Source organism: Sceloporus occidentalis, unplaced genomic scaffold, assembly GCF_023333645.1.
Source record: "Sceloporus occidentalis isolate IW3139 unplaced genomic scaffold, rSceOcc1.0.p SCAF_14, whole genome shotgun sequence".
Taxonomy (NCBI): Eukaryota; Metazoa; Chordata; class Lepidosauria; order Squamata; family Phrynosomatidae; genus Sceloporus; species Sceloporus occidentalis.
In genome coordinates, this window is record NW_028316994.1 from 17,499,495 (window position 1) to 17,517,816 (window position 18,322).

At 46.6% G+C, this 18,322-nt stretch overlaps 1 protein-coding gene across 5 annotated transcripts in view; it reads left to right on the top strand.

Moving 5' to 3' along the window:
• Window positions 1-15,419, top strand: part of ZBTB4 (zinc finger and BTB domain containing 4) — a 50,997-nt gene extending 35,578 nt beyond the window's left edge. For 4 of the 5 annotated variants that reach the window (XM_089479833.1, XM_089479832.1, XM_089479831.1 and 1 more), the window contains 2 exons: window positions 1,302-1,384; window positions 9,127-15,419. In XM_089479833.1, coding sequence (XP_089335959.1) covers window positions 9,142-12,909 — 3,768 coding nt within the window. In that variant the 5' untranslated portion in view covers window positions 1,302-1,384; window positions 9,127-9,141 and the 3' untranslated portion in view covers window positions 12,910-15,419. Of the gene's footprint in view, window positions 1-6; window positions 858-1,301; window positions 1,385-9,126 lie in introns of those variants that run through there. The other variant, XM_089479834.1, reaches the window with a different exon arrangement.
• The last annotated feature ends 2,903 nt before the right edge of the window (window positions 15,420-18,322 follow it).

Sequence of the window (18,322 nt, forward strand, 5' to 3'; positions counted from 1 at the left end):
AAGAATGCTTAGGAAGCTTAAGAGAGTTTGGATGAGTGGGATGAAATTTTTCAAGGCGAATGGCTGTGCAGTCTTCAGGAAAATGCTGCCAGAAGTTAGGGAACCAGGTTTATAAAAATAGAAACGCTAGTCTGGTGATATTTTTAAAATTATTATTTCTCAGCAGCCTAGATTTATTAATTTTTTCTTTCAGGAGGTGGATATAAGCGCAGTGGTTGTCGTTCTTTTCCTGAATCTTCGCTCTCAAATCTCCAGTTTATTAGCGAGGAGCACCTTGCGATTTTTCGTTTCTGTAGCAAACCAAATCTATCTAAAGTTGGATATTTTTAGTAAAAGGCATCATACTTTTATTTTAGTGTGAGCGTGGATAGGGTTGATGCTTCATGACTTCTGTGGGCGCAGCTTTTTTTCTCAAAATGGCAGTTCGGCAGAACATTTTCAGGGACAGATGTTGAAGGCATTTCCCCCCCCCCCCCCCTGCTTATATTAGCCTTCTTTTTGCCAAAACCAAAAAACCAAAAGTGCAGTGGGAATTGCTTTTGTTCTTATTACTAGCCCGGCCTCATGTAAGCATTCAGTGCGACTGGGACTGAACGTAAAAGATATGTCCCAGTCAATGCATATTTGACCGATGGAAAACAGTGGGTCTCAATCTTCTGAAATATTTTTCTCCTTTCATGGATGTAGTCCATTGCCTGGAAACTGGACGTAGGCAATTTACTTGAATTCCTGGGAAATCTTTGCGTTTTAATTTTATTTATATTGCAAAGCACGTTCCTAGTTCTCATGAGTGAAGGATGAAATTTGAATCCAGACTTGCGGATTATGCTGGATGCATGTTCTGCCTCTCCCGTGAGGTTGGTGAGTCTATTCATATATTCTTAATATTGCAGGCTCTTATTTCCTGCATAACCTGTCTCTGACTTGCCATGTGACCCTTTATTTTGTCTTCCGTAAAATCCCAAATTTCAGCCCGCTGTAAGAGCAAAAAGATCCACAGTGCATTGTTTTGGGGAAAGAAGATGTATTCTCTAGATGCAAAACGAAGGTGGAAAGGATGTGGGTGGGATTAATAATGAACACAGATAATTTCGGGTAATGGTTTCCTTCTCCAGAGATCGTGCCACCGACAGCATTTTAGCGCTTCAGCCATTTGTTTGCTTTGCCATTTCAGTGATTAAGATTTGGCGCTGGACGTCATGCTAACAGTTGAGTTTGGGGGCCAAACGGTCATGTGGCAGATGCAACTTTTTAAAAAGTCAGCGTTAATTCCTGCCTCTTGTTTTTCTTTCCTACTCCAGAGGTTCCTGCTCCGGCAAATTTGGAGGCAGCGACTTGAAGAAGAGCAGCGCAGATCCCCGGTAGATGTGGTCAGCGTGTCCCGGTAAGGCAACCTCCATCTTCCTCACCTTCCTCCCGACTCCTGAGCTATTGCCAGCCATGGGGGGCCTCTTGGGTAGGTCTGGCCATTCTTGTTTGGGTCTCTATGGAAATGCCGCCTGCTTCCAGACCCACCAGTTTATCCTGTTCCAGTCTCCATAGCAACGGTGGCTGTATCTAGGCCAGATGCTACTCCCTTACTTGGGTCTCTACGGCAACCGGGACTGGATCTAGGCCAGACCTCTACAGCTGGATGTGGTTCCCATAGCAACCCCCCATAGGATTGCTTGCACCTCTCTAGGCTTGCACTTCTCTGCGGTAGCGCAGGCTCAGCCTAGATCTTCCCACACTTGGCGCCTCTGTCCTTTGGCTTGTTGTCGCAGTTTGTCGTATTGCAAAAACTTGCCCCTGAGGATGTACAGCCAGTCCTCCGTATCCATGGATTCTTTATCCACGGATTCAAGCATCCACGACTTTAAAATATTTTTTAAAATGTGAATTTCAAAAAGCTTCATCGTCGTCATCATCATATTTATTTGTATCCCGCGCTTTCCCCAGAACTTGGACTCAGAGCGGCTTGCATCATTAAAAGAACAGTACAATTAAAAACATAGGAAATTGGTACATTAAAATGGAATTGAATTATTACAGTATTAAAATAGATAGGTTATTAAAAGAATAAAATATAGTTTAAAAAGAGAAAACTGTACAATAAATAATAATAATAATAATAATAATAATAATAATTTTTTATTTGTATTTTCCTGCCTCTCCCGATGGATCGAAGCGGGATTACAACCATAAAATCACGCCACAATAACAATAATATCCAAGATGCAAGGGACACCATTTCACTATGCCCTTGTATTTAGTGGGACTTGAGCATCCATGGATTCTGTTATCCATGGGGGGTCCTGGAACCAAACCCTAATGGATACCAAGCGCCCACTGTATTGTAAAATAGTCTTAGGTTTAATCTGTGAAGAGCTGGCATGGCGTAGTGGTTTGAGTGTTGAATATGACTCTGGAAACCAGTGTTCGATTCCCAGTTTGGCCATGAAACCCACTGGGTGATCTTGGGCAAGAAGTCACACTCTCTCAGCCTCAGGGGAAGTCAATGGCAACCCTCTGAACCAATCTTGCCAAGAAAGCCCCATTATAGCTTTGGCTTAGGGTAGCCATAAGTCTCCAAAAGAGCTCAAAAACAACTAATCTGCTCTGCAGAAATAATGCAGTTTGACACCATTTCAACTGCCGCGGGGCTTAGTGCTGTGGATTCCTGGGACTTGTAGTTTTTTGAGAATTCTGCTTTCTCTGTCAGAGAACTTTGGTGCCGCAACAAACCAGAAATCCCAGGATTCCATAGGCTGGAGCTGTGGCATTTAAAGTGTTGTCAAGCCACATTATTTATGCAGTGCAGATGAGATCTTTCTCTCCCCTCTTGAAGATAAAATAAAATGCTTAAACTCCAAAGACATCTTAAACTAAAGTATAAAATTTAAAGTATACAAGTGTACAAAGCGTACATTTCTCAAGATCGCCTGGCTGAGGCCTATCTACTCCGGGATCCGTATCACGTCACCATGGCAACAGCAACAGGCCTCTTTCTTTCTTTCTTTCTTTCTTTCTTGCTTTCTTTCTTTCTTCCTTCCTTCCTTCCTTCCTTCCTTCCTTCCTTCCTTTCTTCCTGCTATTCCACTTCTTATAACCCTCCTGTATCTATAGTGGCTGAACTGAGGCTGTTTCTTTGCTGAACTTCAGGGCAATAACAGCGCTTTTTATTATATTGCCGATTTTCTGGGCCTGCAGATTGCCATAGCAACCCTTAGGCCTGTTGTTACAGGTTGGGTTTCCCTGATCCAAAATGCTGGGGAAGAGAAGTGTTTGGGATTGTTTCAGATTTTGGAATACTGGCATATATTCCCTTATATATATAATGAGGTAACTTGGAGCAGGGACCCAAGTCTCAACATGAAATTCATTATTATTTTGTATACAGGTGTATACAAAACAAAATTTGAATTTCATGTTTAGACTTGGGTCCCATCTCCAAGTGATCTTATTATGTATATGCAGATATTCCATAATCTGAATCCCAAACACTTCTAGTCCCAAGCATTTTGGATACATTTATTTTATTTTATTTTTATTTTTATCCTGCCTTTCTCTCAAGTTGGGACCCAAGCCGGCTCACAACATACACACACACACACAAAACACTAAAACAACACTTTAAAAAACAATTAAAACAGTAAAAAAAAAATTAAATACAGCCCCCCCCTTCTCATGGTTTTCAAACTCGCATCCCTCACTTATGTGCAAGGAACGAATGGAGGAAGAAACAATGGGGCTTGAATATAAGTGAAATTCCATTTTTGCAAGGGGGTCCGGAACAGATCCCCTGAGAAAAGGAGTGGCGACTGATTCTATGAACATACAAAATTTAAAACATACAGGTTAAAAATAATCTAAAGCAACCCCCCATCCCCCAATAAAACTGGCCTGCATGAGTTTAAAAAGCTTTCTGGAATAAAAATGTCTTTGCTTGCCGGCGAAAGGCCATTTAAATATTTATATTTAAATATAAATATAGCCTGAAGGTGATTTTGTACTCCAAGTGTACATGGGCTGCAGTTCAGACCCTGATTCTGTATCCTTGATGAAGAACAACAATCTTTCCTAACAGATTTTGGTCTGAACCACATAAAATTGGGGTGGCTGTGGTGGGAATGGGTATTTCAGTTCTCCCCCCCCCCCCCTTATAATTTTATACATAATATTTTTAAAATAATTTTCTGCATGAAACAAAGGTTGTGTACAATGAACCATCAGAAAGCAAAAGCGTTACTATATCAGCCACCCATATGGACAATATTGGATTTTGGAGTATTTTGGATTTTGGAATTCTGGATTAAGGAGACGCAATCTGTACTCTGCTCCGGAGGGTTTTTCTTTTAGGCTTGCTACCTGAAGTCTGCCATCTCTTAGTTATTTATTCCATCTTTTCAGCAAATATGGTACCTTATTGGAATTCTATAAGCAAAATAGAGTTTTCTGAACCCTTGGAATATAAAGCCTAAAATTTACAGTGCCGCAAGGGTAGATGTGTGACAAAATATACAATTTGGCATGTGGAAGGGAGATAGTGTCAGCTAGTTCTGATGCCTTTCTGGGGCTTCCTAGCTTTAGAGTGGGAGGCAGAAGGATGTGGAGTCGTGTGCCCACTTTATATTATTTCCTGCAATTTTTATTTAGGTTAGGAGATGAATCAGCGAGCAGGTGTTGGTTCAGCAGCTATCTCAAGCCTTTCCAAGTCCTGCTTGTGAGAATTGCTATTATGATTATTGGTTACAGGATCCTCTGCCTTTTCCTTCCAGTTTCTTGGAGCAAGAGATAAAGAGCTTTCCTATTTAATCTTTGCAATAGCCCTGCGAGGTAGTTTCTGTTGAAAAAGAAAGAGAGAGCCAAGTAGGTGATTTGAACCTGAGTCTCCTCCAGTTGAGTTCTATAAACACTGCAATCGAAAGGTTTTGGCATTTGGGATTTAGTAAACAGTGTTTTTCAGAAGGTGTGCCAAATGTTGTCAGTACCTAGGAGTTTTTCCAGTCACAGGACAAGGGTGTTTACCCCTCCGGGTGGTATTATCTCAAATTTTTAGACAGTCTGTCTCGCTTTTTTGGAGATACTTTGAATCCGCATACAAGTCAATACAGTCTGACTGGCACAGGTAACTCCTTCTCGCCTCATATTTGCTCTCCTGTGGTGCACAGATTCGGCATTGCAGCGCGGCCGCTCCCGAGTCAATCTGCTGACCTCAGCCTCCGTGACTCACAGAGGGCCGCAAAAATCCATCCGTCGTCTCCTCTTGTTTATGCTTGACTTGCATGTTTCCCTTATCCAGTCCTTCTCGGTCTCTCTCTCGCCCGCACAACAACGCAGTCTCAAAGCCCGACCCAGTTCTGCTTCTTTAAACTGCAGGAAAAATGGAGAGAGCCACACTGTCCCTCGAATCCAAATGTTCCTCTGCCACTCCTCCTCTTCTGGTGTTTATTTCTTGCAACTGGAAGGGAGGGGGAAAAAATCCATTTTGGCTTTCATTTTCTTTTCTGCGATTGTTTCTTTCATTTTGCATGTTCCTCACTGTGTTGAAGATGGCAGGCTTGGTTGAAAACTGGAGAAAACGTGCCCTGTGTGGTGAAAATCATTAAATATTATTACTCACATGCCAAATAGATAACAAGAAGATCATACCTAATGCTGATAGGAGTTCATTTCGCTCCCTTTGATGTACTCACAGTACAGGTTGAGTCTCCCGTATCCAGAATTCCAAAATCTGAAATTGTCCACATGGGTGGCTGAGATAGTAATACTGTTGCTTTCTGAGATTTCAGTGTACACAAACTTTGCTTCATGCACAAAATGATTACAGATATTGTATGTAAAATTACTTTCAGGCTATGTTTATAACATGTATATGAAACATAAATGAATGTAATGTTTCGACTTGGGTCCCATCTCCAAAATACCATATAGATGTAAATATTCCAAAATCTAAAAAATTCCAAAATCCAAATCATTTCTGGTCTCAAGCATTTTGGTTAAGGGGATACTCAGCCTGTATTTCAGTTTAGATTTTACTCTTGAGCCAAGGTTCATCCTCTGAAAGCAATGTGACAGCATTGATTTCCAGGCATGTGCAGAGTGTCTTTCACCACTCAACAAACCACCTTAGAGGAACAGAGTTCTAATTCAGAAGCAGCCTTGGAAGTTTTCTTGAAAAGGGGCTGCATCGTCCCAAAACAACTTCGTGGTCTCCTGTGATTTCTCATGTGTGGCTGGATAGCATTCGGTTATATTGACCAGTGGGATCTGGGATCAGGAATAAAATCACTCTAGAAATCACCAATAAATTAGTGTCAAGAGATGGCCATGAGGAGGCCGGGGGTCTCTTAGAAGCCTGGAAGGGAAAGTTGGATCAAGTGGATCCACTTGACATCTACTGGAAACAGATTGCAATCCCAGATTGCACAGTGTTTGGAATCCCCCCAGAGGACCCTGGAGGGTCCTTTCAATTGCTCATTGCCCCTCCATGCCATGGCCCCCCAACGTAACCCCCAGTCCCCCTCCTCAAAATCTATGCTCCCCCCACAACCACACCGCCTCTCCCTTCCCTTCCTCCACAACCCGTTCTCTCTTCGTCATCCCGGCCTGTTTCCATAGAAACTTCCTTTCCGTTTGGATACTCCCGTCACAGCCAGGAAGGGATTGTGCGTGTGTGTGAGTGCGCATGCATGCATGCATCTGTGTATGATTGTGTGTCAGTGTGTATGTGTCTCTGTGTGAGAGAGCGAACCCCTCAAGGTATTGTTGTCATTGCATTATGCACATACCCCCTCACCAGCTCCTTCCCTTGCCCACCCAATGCATGCTTGCACAATAGACGTTTACAAGAAGACCCACACCCCCTTTCCATTCCTGCAGGTTGACATGACCTTAGGCTGACATGAGGCCTGGTTACCTCTTCCTAGATCAAGAGAAAGGTGGAAAGAGGAAGAGGAGGAGTGTGTTTGTGCGTGACAAGGGTAGAGAAACAGATAAAGACACAACTGACACCACTGTTGCACATGCACGCACACATACCCCTCACATGCCATAAGTTCTCTCATCAAAGAGGGGAGTAAGAGCATGCCTTCAGGGGCCATGCTCAATGAAGAGGGCCAGGAAAGGTGCCTGCCAGTGCTTGGCACAAGGAAATGCCAAGCCGAAGGAGCCAGCCCAGTGAGCTTCTGAGGCAACGGGGCAAGCCACTTGAACCGGCCTCAGTGCCTGCTCTGAATCAAAGTGGGTTGGGCCGGCACATCGCCTGTTAATCCGAGTTGGCACCAGACTTTGTTTCCTTCAGCCATTTTAGGCTGCCAGCTGGGGGAACTCCTTGAGCAAAATGGCTCCCCAAAGAAAGGAGAGGAAAGGAGAGAGAGATGTAAATACAAAAGGAAAATGGGTAAAAGAAACAAAGCTGGCTTGTGGGGAGAGGCATGGGGACTTCCTCCTGTCCCCAATGCATCATCGGTTGTTTAGGCCAGGCAAGCGGACCAGTGACCTTTTTGGACAAGAAAGAAGAATCTGTGGCTCCTTGGTCCCCCTCCTGGCCTCAGATTTTGGCTCCCTTCAGTCACCCCTTCTCACATATTTGCATGCATTCAGACTATGCCCGGATTGTTAGGTCACCTTTCCCCCTGCTGCATATCTTTCCTGAGAAATTAGCTGTTCTACTACCTATAGCTTGTAACCTCATCCCTCTTCACTTCAACACCCTATTCTTCCCTGAATGTCAGGTAACACACCTGCCAGCCCTATCTTGCCATCGTTCCCCTTCCTCAAAGCCCCCTAATTCTGGCTCTCTTTTAAATAAGGGGTGGGAACATTTTATTTCCAAAACCACAATTTTGGGTCAATTTAATGGCTGAAATAAAGCCTGGGGGCAGGGAATGAGGAAAAACAACCTGATCAGATTTATAGGTGCTCTTGTGTGTTTGACCCAGTTCTCAAGAAGAAAATGACTTGAAAAATCTCACTTTTTTTGTTTTTGAATTTTTTCTAGAGACTACTGGGGTCTTCTTGGCCAGACGTTTGGGCAGCCATATGTGGCCCACACCCCACAATTTCCCCACCTGTGATCTAAAAGACTGTTTCCTTTTCCTAGGAAATATTCAGCTCTACTCCTATAAGGTCAACCTAAGAAAAGCCTACAATTCTTCTTTCCTCTTCCTCCTCTGTTCCTGAGGGCAGGGAACCGCCTAATTAAAAGATTGTATGTACAGCGCTGTGTAAATTTACAGTGCTTTATAAATAAAGGTTAATAATAATAATAATAATAATAATAATAATTATCAGAAAACCTGAGATGTTAAATAATAATAATAATAATAATAATAATAATAATAATAATAAATATTTATTTGTATCCCGCCTCTTCCATTTGGGGATCGAGGCGGGTAACAACAGAGTTTGTGATACACAATATAAAAACAATAAAACCCACAAAACCCTGACCCAGCCCTCCCTCCCAAACTATAAAATTAACATAAAACATGATTAAAATATATAACAATACAACACTACAGGATTATTCTACAATCCGCGAATGACGAGGAGATATAATAGGAAGGACAGATGGAATCGGTTCTGGGCGGTTATCACTCAGGGAAGGCCTGCCGGAAGAGAAAGGTTTTAGTCGCTTTTTTAAAAGCCTCCAATGAGGATAATTGACGAATCTCTTCCAGCAGGTCATTCCAAGCTTTAGAAGCCGAAGCAGAAAAGGACCTCCAGGAGGTCACCGCAAATCTGGTCTTTTTTGGATGTAAAAGATTTTTCCCAGAGGAACGGAGTGCATGGGAAGGATTATATGGGAGGAGGCGTTCCTTCAAATAGACTGGACCCAGGCCATGTTGAGCTTTGTAGGTAATAACCAACACCTTGTACTGAGCCCGGAAGCTAATAGGCAGCCACTGTAATGACTTTAGAATATGTGTAATTCGAGATGTTGGCTTTGCATCCCAAGATGCAAGGTTGTGTGTCTACTGGAGCCTTTGGCTCCTTCCGTTTCAACTTGGTAAATTTGGGAAGCTCGAAACCATTCTTCCAGATTGAAACTTATGTTCCCCACCATCACTGCCATATAGAGAACAAGTGAGATGCCAAGATGCCCTAGTCTTTCACTCTGTCTCTCTCTCTTTCTTTCTACAGGTTGGAAACAACACAATGGCTCCAGTTGTGGAGGTCACAGACATCAGCCACTCCAGCTCCCTTCTGGTCCAGTTGAATGAACAGCGCCTGCGCGGCCAGTTTTGTGACATCACTATCATTGCTGAAGACACCAAGTTCAAAGCCCATAAGAACATCCTTGCAGCCTCCAGCCCGTACTTTAAGGAAGTGCTTTCCGAGGACTCGGTGTGCCGCCAGCCAGGCCAGATCCTGGAGCTTCCTGACATCCAGGCTGAAGTATTCTCTGACATTCTCAACTTCATCTACAACTCCCGTCTCTCAGTGCCCAGCCCAGCTGCCGCTAAAGAAATCGGAGCTGTCGGTCGGCGTCTGGGCATCTCCCTCTTGGAGAATCTGGATGACTCCTCAGCAGATGCAAAGATGGACGACTCCAGCGTGATCTCCTCCAGGCTGTGCGGATCACCGATTGACCTCACCTGCCCTTCCCGTTCAGCTGAGCCTTCCAGCCCACTCTGTTTCCAGGAGCTGGCCAAAGCATCCAGTCCAGCAGAAGACGCCCACCCTGACAATGAAAGAGAGACGGCAAAGATCCTGTACAACCTCAGCTCAGTCACCTCGGTGCCACTGCCACCCCCGCCTGACCTGGCTTTTGTTCTGAAGGGGAGTGCAGGTTGGGACCAGGATGCTCTTCCTGGCAATCCCTCTGCTTCCATCACCAACAACGATGAGGCCCAGGCACCTGTCTCTGCTTGCTCTTCTCCGTCAGGAGCTTCCTATCCCGCCAGTAGCACTTTCTGCTGTGGAACCTGCAGTCGTTCTTTCACCACATCTTCTGCCCTCAGTCTCCACATGAAGCTCCACCGGACACGGCGTTCATTGTCCTGCCGCCACTGTGGAAAGGGCTTTATTCACATCAAACGGCTGCAGACTCATGAAGTGTTATGCAAAGAAGTCGAAAAGCCCAAGGAAAACACTTTAGAGGGCAGCGAGATGCCACCGGATCTCGTGCTACCTTCCAAACCAGTGGGAGCACCCGCATCAGCCAAGAAGGGTGTGATGTTCCGCCATCGAGGCTTGACACGTATGGACTATATCTCTGACCAAGACCACTTTGTCAAAGTGGTGGATGGCCACATCATCTATTTCTGCACTGTCTGTGAGAGATCTTACATGACACTTTCGAGCCTCAAGCGCCACTCCAACGTCCATTCATGGCGGCGGAAGTACCCATGCCGTTACTGTGACAAAGTCTTTGCCCTGGCCGAGTATCGCACCAAGCACGAGGTCTGGCACACAGGTGAACGGCGCTACCAGTGCATTTTCTGCTGGGAGACCTTCGTCACCTACTACAACCTGAAGACCCACCAGAAAGCCTTCCATGGAATCAATCCCGGTCTTATCTCTTCAGAAAAGACTCCAAATGGCGGCTATAAGCCTAAGCTCAATGCTCTGAAACTCTACCGGCTGTTGCCCATGCGTTCCCAAAAAAGACCCTATAAGACTTACAGCCAAGGGCTGGTACCAGATAACCTCTTGCTCCCCACCCAGCCCATCCCTATGACATTAGGGGACAGTGACTCCTTAGATGGAAACTTGGTCTCCTCGCTGGGTACCAGCGATGTCCCTTCTGTCTTCACTACCAATGGCAGCTCATTAGAGCTTCCAGAGGAAGAACACTTTCAGCAGCAAGATCCCACAAGTGACCGGGAGATGCCTGTTCTCCCACCAGTAGATGAAAAGGCCCAGCCAGACAACCGGCCAGGAGCACCCACAGAGGCTCCCACAGTCATCGCCTATGGGCGGCCAGCTTCCTCCGTGATAGTCCACAGTACTTCGGTGAAGTCGCAAACCTCCTCAGTAATCACATACAACAGCAAATCTTCGGATGCATTGTTAGATACAGGGCCTCCACTCCTCTTGCCACAATCCTCGCCTGCCACGGTCGTGGCCAAACCCATCAAGAAGCAAGTCCTGAAGGATTATATCCAGTCTCAGAAGGCAGATGAGCGGGCTTCAGAAGAGAATGGGACTGAACATGGGCACAGGGTGAGGGGTGTGCGAGCTGGCCGTACCATGACTTACATGGCAAAGCCAGCATATGTGGGCACCACATCTGAAAGCCGTGCTGCACCACTCTGCCAGATTACAGTGCGTATCGGTGAAGAAGCCATAGTCAAGCGGCGAATCTCAGAGACGGACCTCATGTTGGACAAGAGTGGTCGTGTTGGAAGTAGGCGCTTTGATTTTGGCCGTGACCGGAATGACGAGAAGCAGCAGCCGCATCCCACACTGGCACTTCACAGCAAGCACGGCAACCGGTCATACACTAATGAGAGTGGCGAGGAGGACAGTGATCGGGGAGACACTGAAGACCAGCTGTGGCGACCATACTACAGCTACAAGCCCAAACGAAAGGCATGTGGAGGCAGTGGTGGCACCAGTGGCAATGCCATGCCAAAGATGAAGAAGTCCCGATGGCGTCGCAAGCTGCGTTCTTTGCGTTGGATGAAACGGACAGAGAAGGCCAAGGAGGCTGGGGAAAAGGAGGAGGAGGAAGAGGAAACCAAAGATGATGCCAGTGTGGGGACCAGTGAGCCACTGTCCACTGAGGTGCCTGGAGGCATATCTGAGGGTGAAGGAACGGATCAGCCACCCAAAGCCGGGAGCATACGGGGCTCGGAGTGGAAGCATGAGTGCAGTGTATGTGGCAAACTCTTCTCTGCTTTGAAGAAACTGAGGAAACACGAGAGGGTGCATGGACGCCTTGGTAAGGAGGACCATTCCTTGGCACCCATGCCAGGCACTCCTCATCGTGTAGGCCGCAAGCCTTTGGTAAAGTTCACCTGTGCTCACTGCACAAAGGTCTGCAAGACCGCAGCAGCACTCAGTCGGCACATGAAACGGCACGAAGGCAAGCAGCCCGAGCCAGCTCCATTGCCAACTCCCACCACTGTCATCGCCTATTCCAAGAAGACCCCTGATGTGCCTCCGGTGACACCATCGCCCGTTGTGAAGGAAGAGACCACTCAAGAGATGCAGGTGTCATCCTCCAGTGGGGAAGCCCCCCTCTGCCGGCAGGAAGTACCAGAAGATGACCTTCCACCCATGGACCTGACGCCTTACGATGTCCGGACTCTTGCACCAATGCTGCCAGAGGAAAGTTCACCACCACCAGATGGGGACAAGTCCCCTTTCCCTGAGGAGCTCCCCATCCACCCACCAACTCTGGAGGCTGCCACCAGCCTTGTGGAAGTTCCCCCTAGTTTACCACACTCCCTCCAAGACCCTGTCATCTCACATACCGGCCTGGTCCAGAAGGAGGTCCTGGTGCCTCCTCCTGAGATGGAAGAGGAGCAGTACCCGGTCCAGGAATACCCTTTGCCATTACTGGTGCCGGGCAGCTATCGGACGAGGAAGGATCTGGAGGACAAGGCCTCGTTCCTCGCCTATCCCAGCGCCATCCAATTCAATGCTGTGGGGAAAGCGGGCAGCAGTGATGGGGACAGTAAGGTGAGCTTCTACCCGGATCCCTACCCGTTAATGTATGGGCATCAGCTCTTGGCAGCCTACCCGTACAATTTCACCCTGCCAGTGGCTTTGAACATGGTCGTCCCAGATGACAAGGGTCAACCTCTCCCCTTCTTGCCCAGTGTCTTCAGCTATTCCATGAACCCATGCCGGAGTGAGGTACACGAGGGGGGCGCCGGATCCAACGGGGGCATGACGATGGGGGGCAGCATGCTTCGCGAGAGCAGAGGAGAACCCACGGCTTCAGAGAGGCTGAAGAAAGGAAGCCTTCTTTGAGGGGACAGAGGGAGGTTGGCTCGTGGGGAGAGAAGGAGGGGAGAAGAAAGGCGCCAGAAATATTTGTGGGAGAAGGCAAGGGAGGGTAGGGTGTGGGGATGGTGTAATTCCTCCCTCCTCCATTCTGAGAGAGTTGTGTGCGTATGTGTGTGCATGTGTGTGGAAGAGATCTGAAGGGAAGATGATTGGGTCGTGTGAGAGAACTGTGCAGAGGTGTGCGGGATAGGTGAGCATCTGAGCTGACACGGAGATCCTTCCTCCTTCGCATCAGTGGGGCACCTCATAGATAAGACTGTAAAAAATAAATAAATAAAATAAATAAATAGCAAAAATAGGTACAGGGTAACCCCTCTTCTCCCCAGCTCCCAAATCCTCCCCACTCCCAAGTGAATGTCTTCTTGCTTGGTAGACACCATTAGTGAATTTGCACAACCTCTTCTTTCCCCTTTGCTCCCAGTGATGTGTGGCAGCCCTCTTGCGACGTCTTCGCAGTCCTGTGGTATTGCTGCCACCTGTTCCTTGCACCCGCTATCCCGGGAGTGTTGTACGGGGAAAGAGGAGGAGCCTCCCCCAATGGGTGGGGTCCTCCCATGGACCCTCCCACTACAACACACTCCTATATTCTCTTCCCTGTCTTTCTCCTCTCCTTCCGGTCCCCCTATCACAATAGATGTTGCTTTTCTGCAGTGGAATTGCAGGGAGATTCTTCTGCAGAACAGACCCTCCCCCCCCCCCCCAAAAAAAAAAAAAACCCTCACCAAGAACTATTAATTAGTAACCAGGCTAAGAAAATGATAACTTATTTGGGATGAAAATTTGTATGTAGAGTCTCCCAACTAACATGGCCACTGGTTATGGGACATTGGAGGGAGGGGGGCTGTTTCTGGAAGTTAGTCTACCCCACCCCCAGACTCTAGGCCTTTTTGCGAAGGAGTTGTAGTTTCCAGACTCCAGGAATCCTGGACTGGGGGAGTCTGGGCTTTGTAGTCCCCCAAAGTAAACTCCTCCAGGCCTTCCTGTTTGTTTTCTCTGCTGAGCAGCTGCTGCAAGAGCCAGAAAGAGGTTGTTCCCCCTCCCTTCTCTCTCTGGCCTGTTTTGTTTTGCAGCTTGCATGAGATTAATCACATTTTCCTTTTGGCAGGAAAGGAAGGCGAGGGAGTTGCAGTGGGGGAGGACGGCGGAGAGGGTAGTGGTGCATGAAGCCTGGCAAACAGAGGGAACAGTTTCTGTGGGTCTTCCTGAAACCCCTGTAGCCCCTTAAGGCCACGGAGGCTAGCTTGGAACGTACTGCAAAAATGCAGTGCACATAATGCACCTATGCTGCCCTTCCCCAGTCCAGTTGCCCCCGAAGGGTGTGGGACTGCAGCTCCCATTGTCCACAGCTAGCATCGTTAACTCAACGGCACTGAGTTGGTGAAGGCTGGTGTGTCCTCACACACATACACACACATATGGGGAGACTGGGAAGAGGGGGAAACAGCCCATTCCTCCCATCCTGCTGTGTCCTTTGGGGTGAGATAGGATAGCTGGGTGTCGGGTGTGGGTTGGGGGGTGCCAAATAGACCGGGTTCCACTGTGTACTGTGTTTTTAATGTTTTACATTGTTCATTCACCCCCTCCCCTATAAGGTTTTACTTTGTAAAACCAGCTCTGTAGGTTTAATATTTCATTTCAGTAATAGAAACACTTCCCGCTCCATCCAGTAAAAATGACCATTTTCATTACCTTTTCAACAGTCAAGGACCATCGTATTAGTTAAAGGCCAGTTTATCTACCTTTCAGTAATGTTTGTTTGTGTGTGTATATATATATATCTATATTTTAAAAGTCCTCTTCTGTGTTTCCTATGTTTTTAGGAACTCCATCCTTACCGCTGTTTAAAAAGAAAGCGAAGGGGTGGGGGAACCCTTGGGAGTGGGGAACATTTTCAAAAATGTGGCTTAAAGTATCTTTGAGCCTCCTGTGGAAAAGAGAGAGAGGTGACCTGGAAGGTATTTGTTTCGCAAACGCACAATTCTGGGCCACATACAATATTGTAAGCATTGTCCCATTTCAGCTCTTTGCTAAATACAAACTTCGCATGTCACAGAGCTCACAATTCATGCTTTCGAAATGATATCTTACTTTTTCCCCTCCAGGAAATACCTACTTTAGGGAGTCAAAATGGTCTTCTTCTTCTCCCTGTCCCCCACCCATCTCCTCCTTCTCTTGCTACAACCCCAAAAAATAAATAGGGAACTTTATTTTTAGGATAAGAGCAAAGTGAGCCTTGCACTTCATTCCAGTCCAAATGGCTGCACTTTTTGATGAAAGAAAAAACAAATTCTAAGCCAAAAGTTCAACACAAAGAGGGTTTTAAACCGGTTAATGGTTAGGGCGGTGGATTCTTTCCCTCCTCCACGACAGAAGACTTAACAACTTTCAATTTATTAATATTTTTTAGGAAAACAAAAGGACCAAAACAGTGGAAATTTTTATAAGAATTATCCAGGGTTGAGCTGCTTTTTTTTTTTTAAAAAAATGGCTTTGTTTTGTTTTATGGAGGAGAGATAAACTGGCATCTCTAAGAAAGTCATGCTAACTTCAGTGTTTGTGAATTTTCTTCGGGAAGCCAATTTTATTTTTTTAAAGGAGGAGGAAGGAATCCAGAATTATGTCTCATGTTTTAGGAAAATGCTTGAAGACTTCAAGCGGTCCCTCCCAAAGGTTTTGACTATAACCCCCATAACCCACAGCTAGTTTTCTGTGGTTTATGGGGTTTGTAGTCCAAACCCAGGTTGAGGAGGGAGCTAGATTATACCTTTAGAAGGGTGCAAAACATTCCATTTCTTTTTGGCAAAACTGCCCTTTCCTTGTCCCTCTAAGCCTAGAGTTCCTAACTCAGGAGTTTATCACACTGTGGCTAATTTTGGCATTAAAGAGTGATTAGAGCACATTTAAAGCATCCTTCAAATAAAGTGAAAATGGCAAGTAATTGCACAAATGATTATCACACACAGTTGTGCAAATAAAGTGATGTCAGAAATGCATTGTCGCTGAAAGCCCAAAAGTAAAAAGATGTACATTAAGGGTTTTTTGTGACCACTTTAATGGCGGGTGTTGTGCAATGTCGTGTGAAATCATTTCGTATAATTACGCAATTTTTCCAGGATATTCATGGGATAAACTCCCGATCTCCTTCCTGTAATAAACGCCTTACATGGGTTTGCTCCTTATCCTGAAAATGAGCTTTAAAACTTTGCTCCCTTGACAACCTCATGATGGCTTCCTGCCCCTTCTTTCATTTCCCCCTCTTTCCACTTAATTTGCCATTTTGAAAAAGCATCTATGCCTCTGGGGTGGGAAATGCATCTAGGAGGCTCTGGGTCTACCTCCTTTCCATTATAAACAGATTTAATATTTTATTTTAAAAAGGATCAAAGGTGTTCTGCCAGGGTATGCCCCAAGGACTCGGGATGAAAGTTATGGTGTTTGGAGCCTTGTGGGTTTTTTTTGTGGGCCACATAATGGTTTTGGGGGCTGCTTGTGGCCCAGTGGCCACATTGTCCCTCCCTCTGGTCTAGAAAATGTCTCTGGGGTAATGAATGGAGAGGAAGGCATGCTGCTTGCATGCCGCTTTGGTAACCCTATTTTGTTTGGGCTGTTGTGATGGGTGTGCCCTTTTTTTTTTGGTCATGTAACTCCCAGAATCCCTCAGCCAGCATGGTCCATTGGGGCATTCTGGGAGTCACCATCCACCCCCAAAAGGAAGCTTTTCTCGTCGCTCCATTTGGAGCGTAATAGAAACGTGGTGAGGAACTGGGGGCAATGAATCAATTTGCTGGGAAGGGCAATGGGCTCATGGGCATGGGGAGCAAGTTGCGCAGGACCAGGCTGAGGAAGTAGGTGTGTATCTCCATGTGCAAGCATGTGTGTGAGTGTGTCTTTGAACACACACTTTGTTTCTGGAGGAACGGGTCCAACGGGGGCATGTCGGCAGTGGGGTGCACATGGGTATGGTTGCGGCTTGCGAACCTTGCTCTGAAAACTCAAGGGCGATTGTGGCTTGCGGCGCACTCCAGGGCCATGCAAGATATGCACTGCTGCAGTGCGAATGTCCCTTTTCTTCGCACGCTTTCCACACACCGCAGCCTAGCATGGGCGCAAGTCTCTTCCTTCCTGTTACCAGCAAGCTGCCGCCTCATCTACTTTGCATGCCGTTGCCTTGCAAAAGAGGTTTTCACAGATGCAGGCATATACACAAACGCATATTCACGCCCTCCTCTCTGCTTCACTGCAAGTGGCACATGCACATGATAGCCTGCCACGCACACTCCTTTCCTCCTCCAGCAGTGGCGAACTCCTGCTTTTCTCTGCTCTGCTCTCTTTAATTTTTTTTTTTTTTGCAATGATGTCTCATAGTGCAGTCTTATTTCTTTCCACCCCCCCTTCCCTCCCTCTGCGCCGGCACTTCACGCTGCAGCGTCTGACGCATTCCACACAGCCGTTTCCTACTCCGCCTGCTGCAGCGCGGCCAAGATTTGCAGCAGTGGCCTTGTGGGGCCACATTGGAGGCACATTGGATGCACATTCCAGCCTCCTGCCTGCTGCACCGCCAGGCTGGCAAAGGGAGAAAAATCACTTGCCTTCCCCCCCATCCCCATGAAGTTACTTATCTAGCATTAACGGCAATGTAATTCCAGGCTGGCTTTCTGGATTTCAAATGAAAAAAGGGGGCAGGCCCCCAATTCCACCAGGGAACCGAGGTTCCCAGATAGTTGGTCTTCCCTCTCGCCAACTTCCACCAGGGATGGTAGAGGTGCAGGTTACGAACCCACGGCTCTAGACCTTTCCTAGAATTGGCGTTCTGAAAAAGAAAAAGGTTCTTGGACTTGGGTTGTTGGCTTTATTTTTTGGTCTGTAATGCAAACAAGGAATGCGCCGGCCAGGTGAAAAGTCCAGCAGCAAATGTGCTGTGGTGGATGAAATCTATTGCCTTGCCACTTCTCCCAATGGCAGGGTTTCCCCTGGGCTACAGCTTCTTGGAAAAGTTGGCAATGCCCAGCAGCACCTGGTCCCACCGCAGGGAACAATACTGGGGCAATTCCTTCCCACTTCCTCCTTATTCCTTGGAGTGAGCGGCTGCTATTGCAATATAGCAAATATTTGTACATTTCCAGAGGCGACTTCAGGGTTGTCGCTACCAGGGGAAGAAATTAGTGCATTGTCCTTCCAAAATAAGAATTGTGCACCCCCCCCCCCCATGAAATGTTCCTTCAGTCCTCACATTTGTAGCATTGCGTACAATGAAACTAATTGGAAAATAGTTCACCCCAGGACTCTCCTGTTGGTTATGTTTGCATTCCTTTTGTTGCTTTGTCTGCCCCTTTTCTTTAGATGCCTAAACCGTAGTTCGAAATGCTCAAGTTACAAT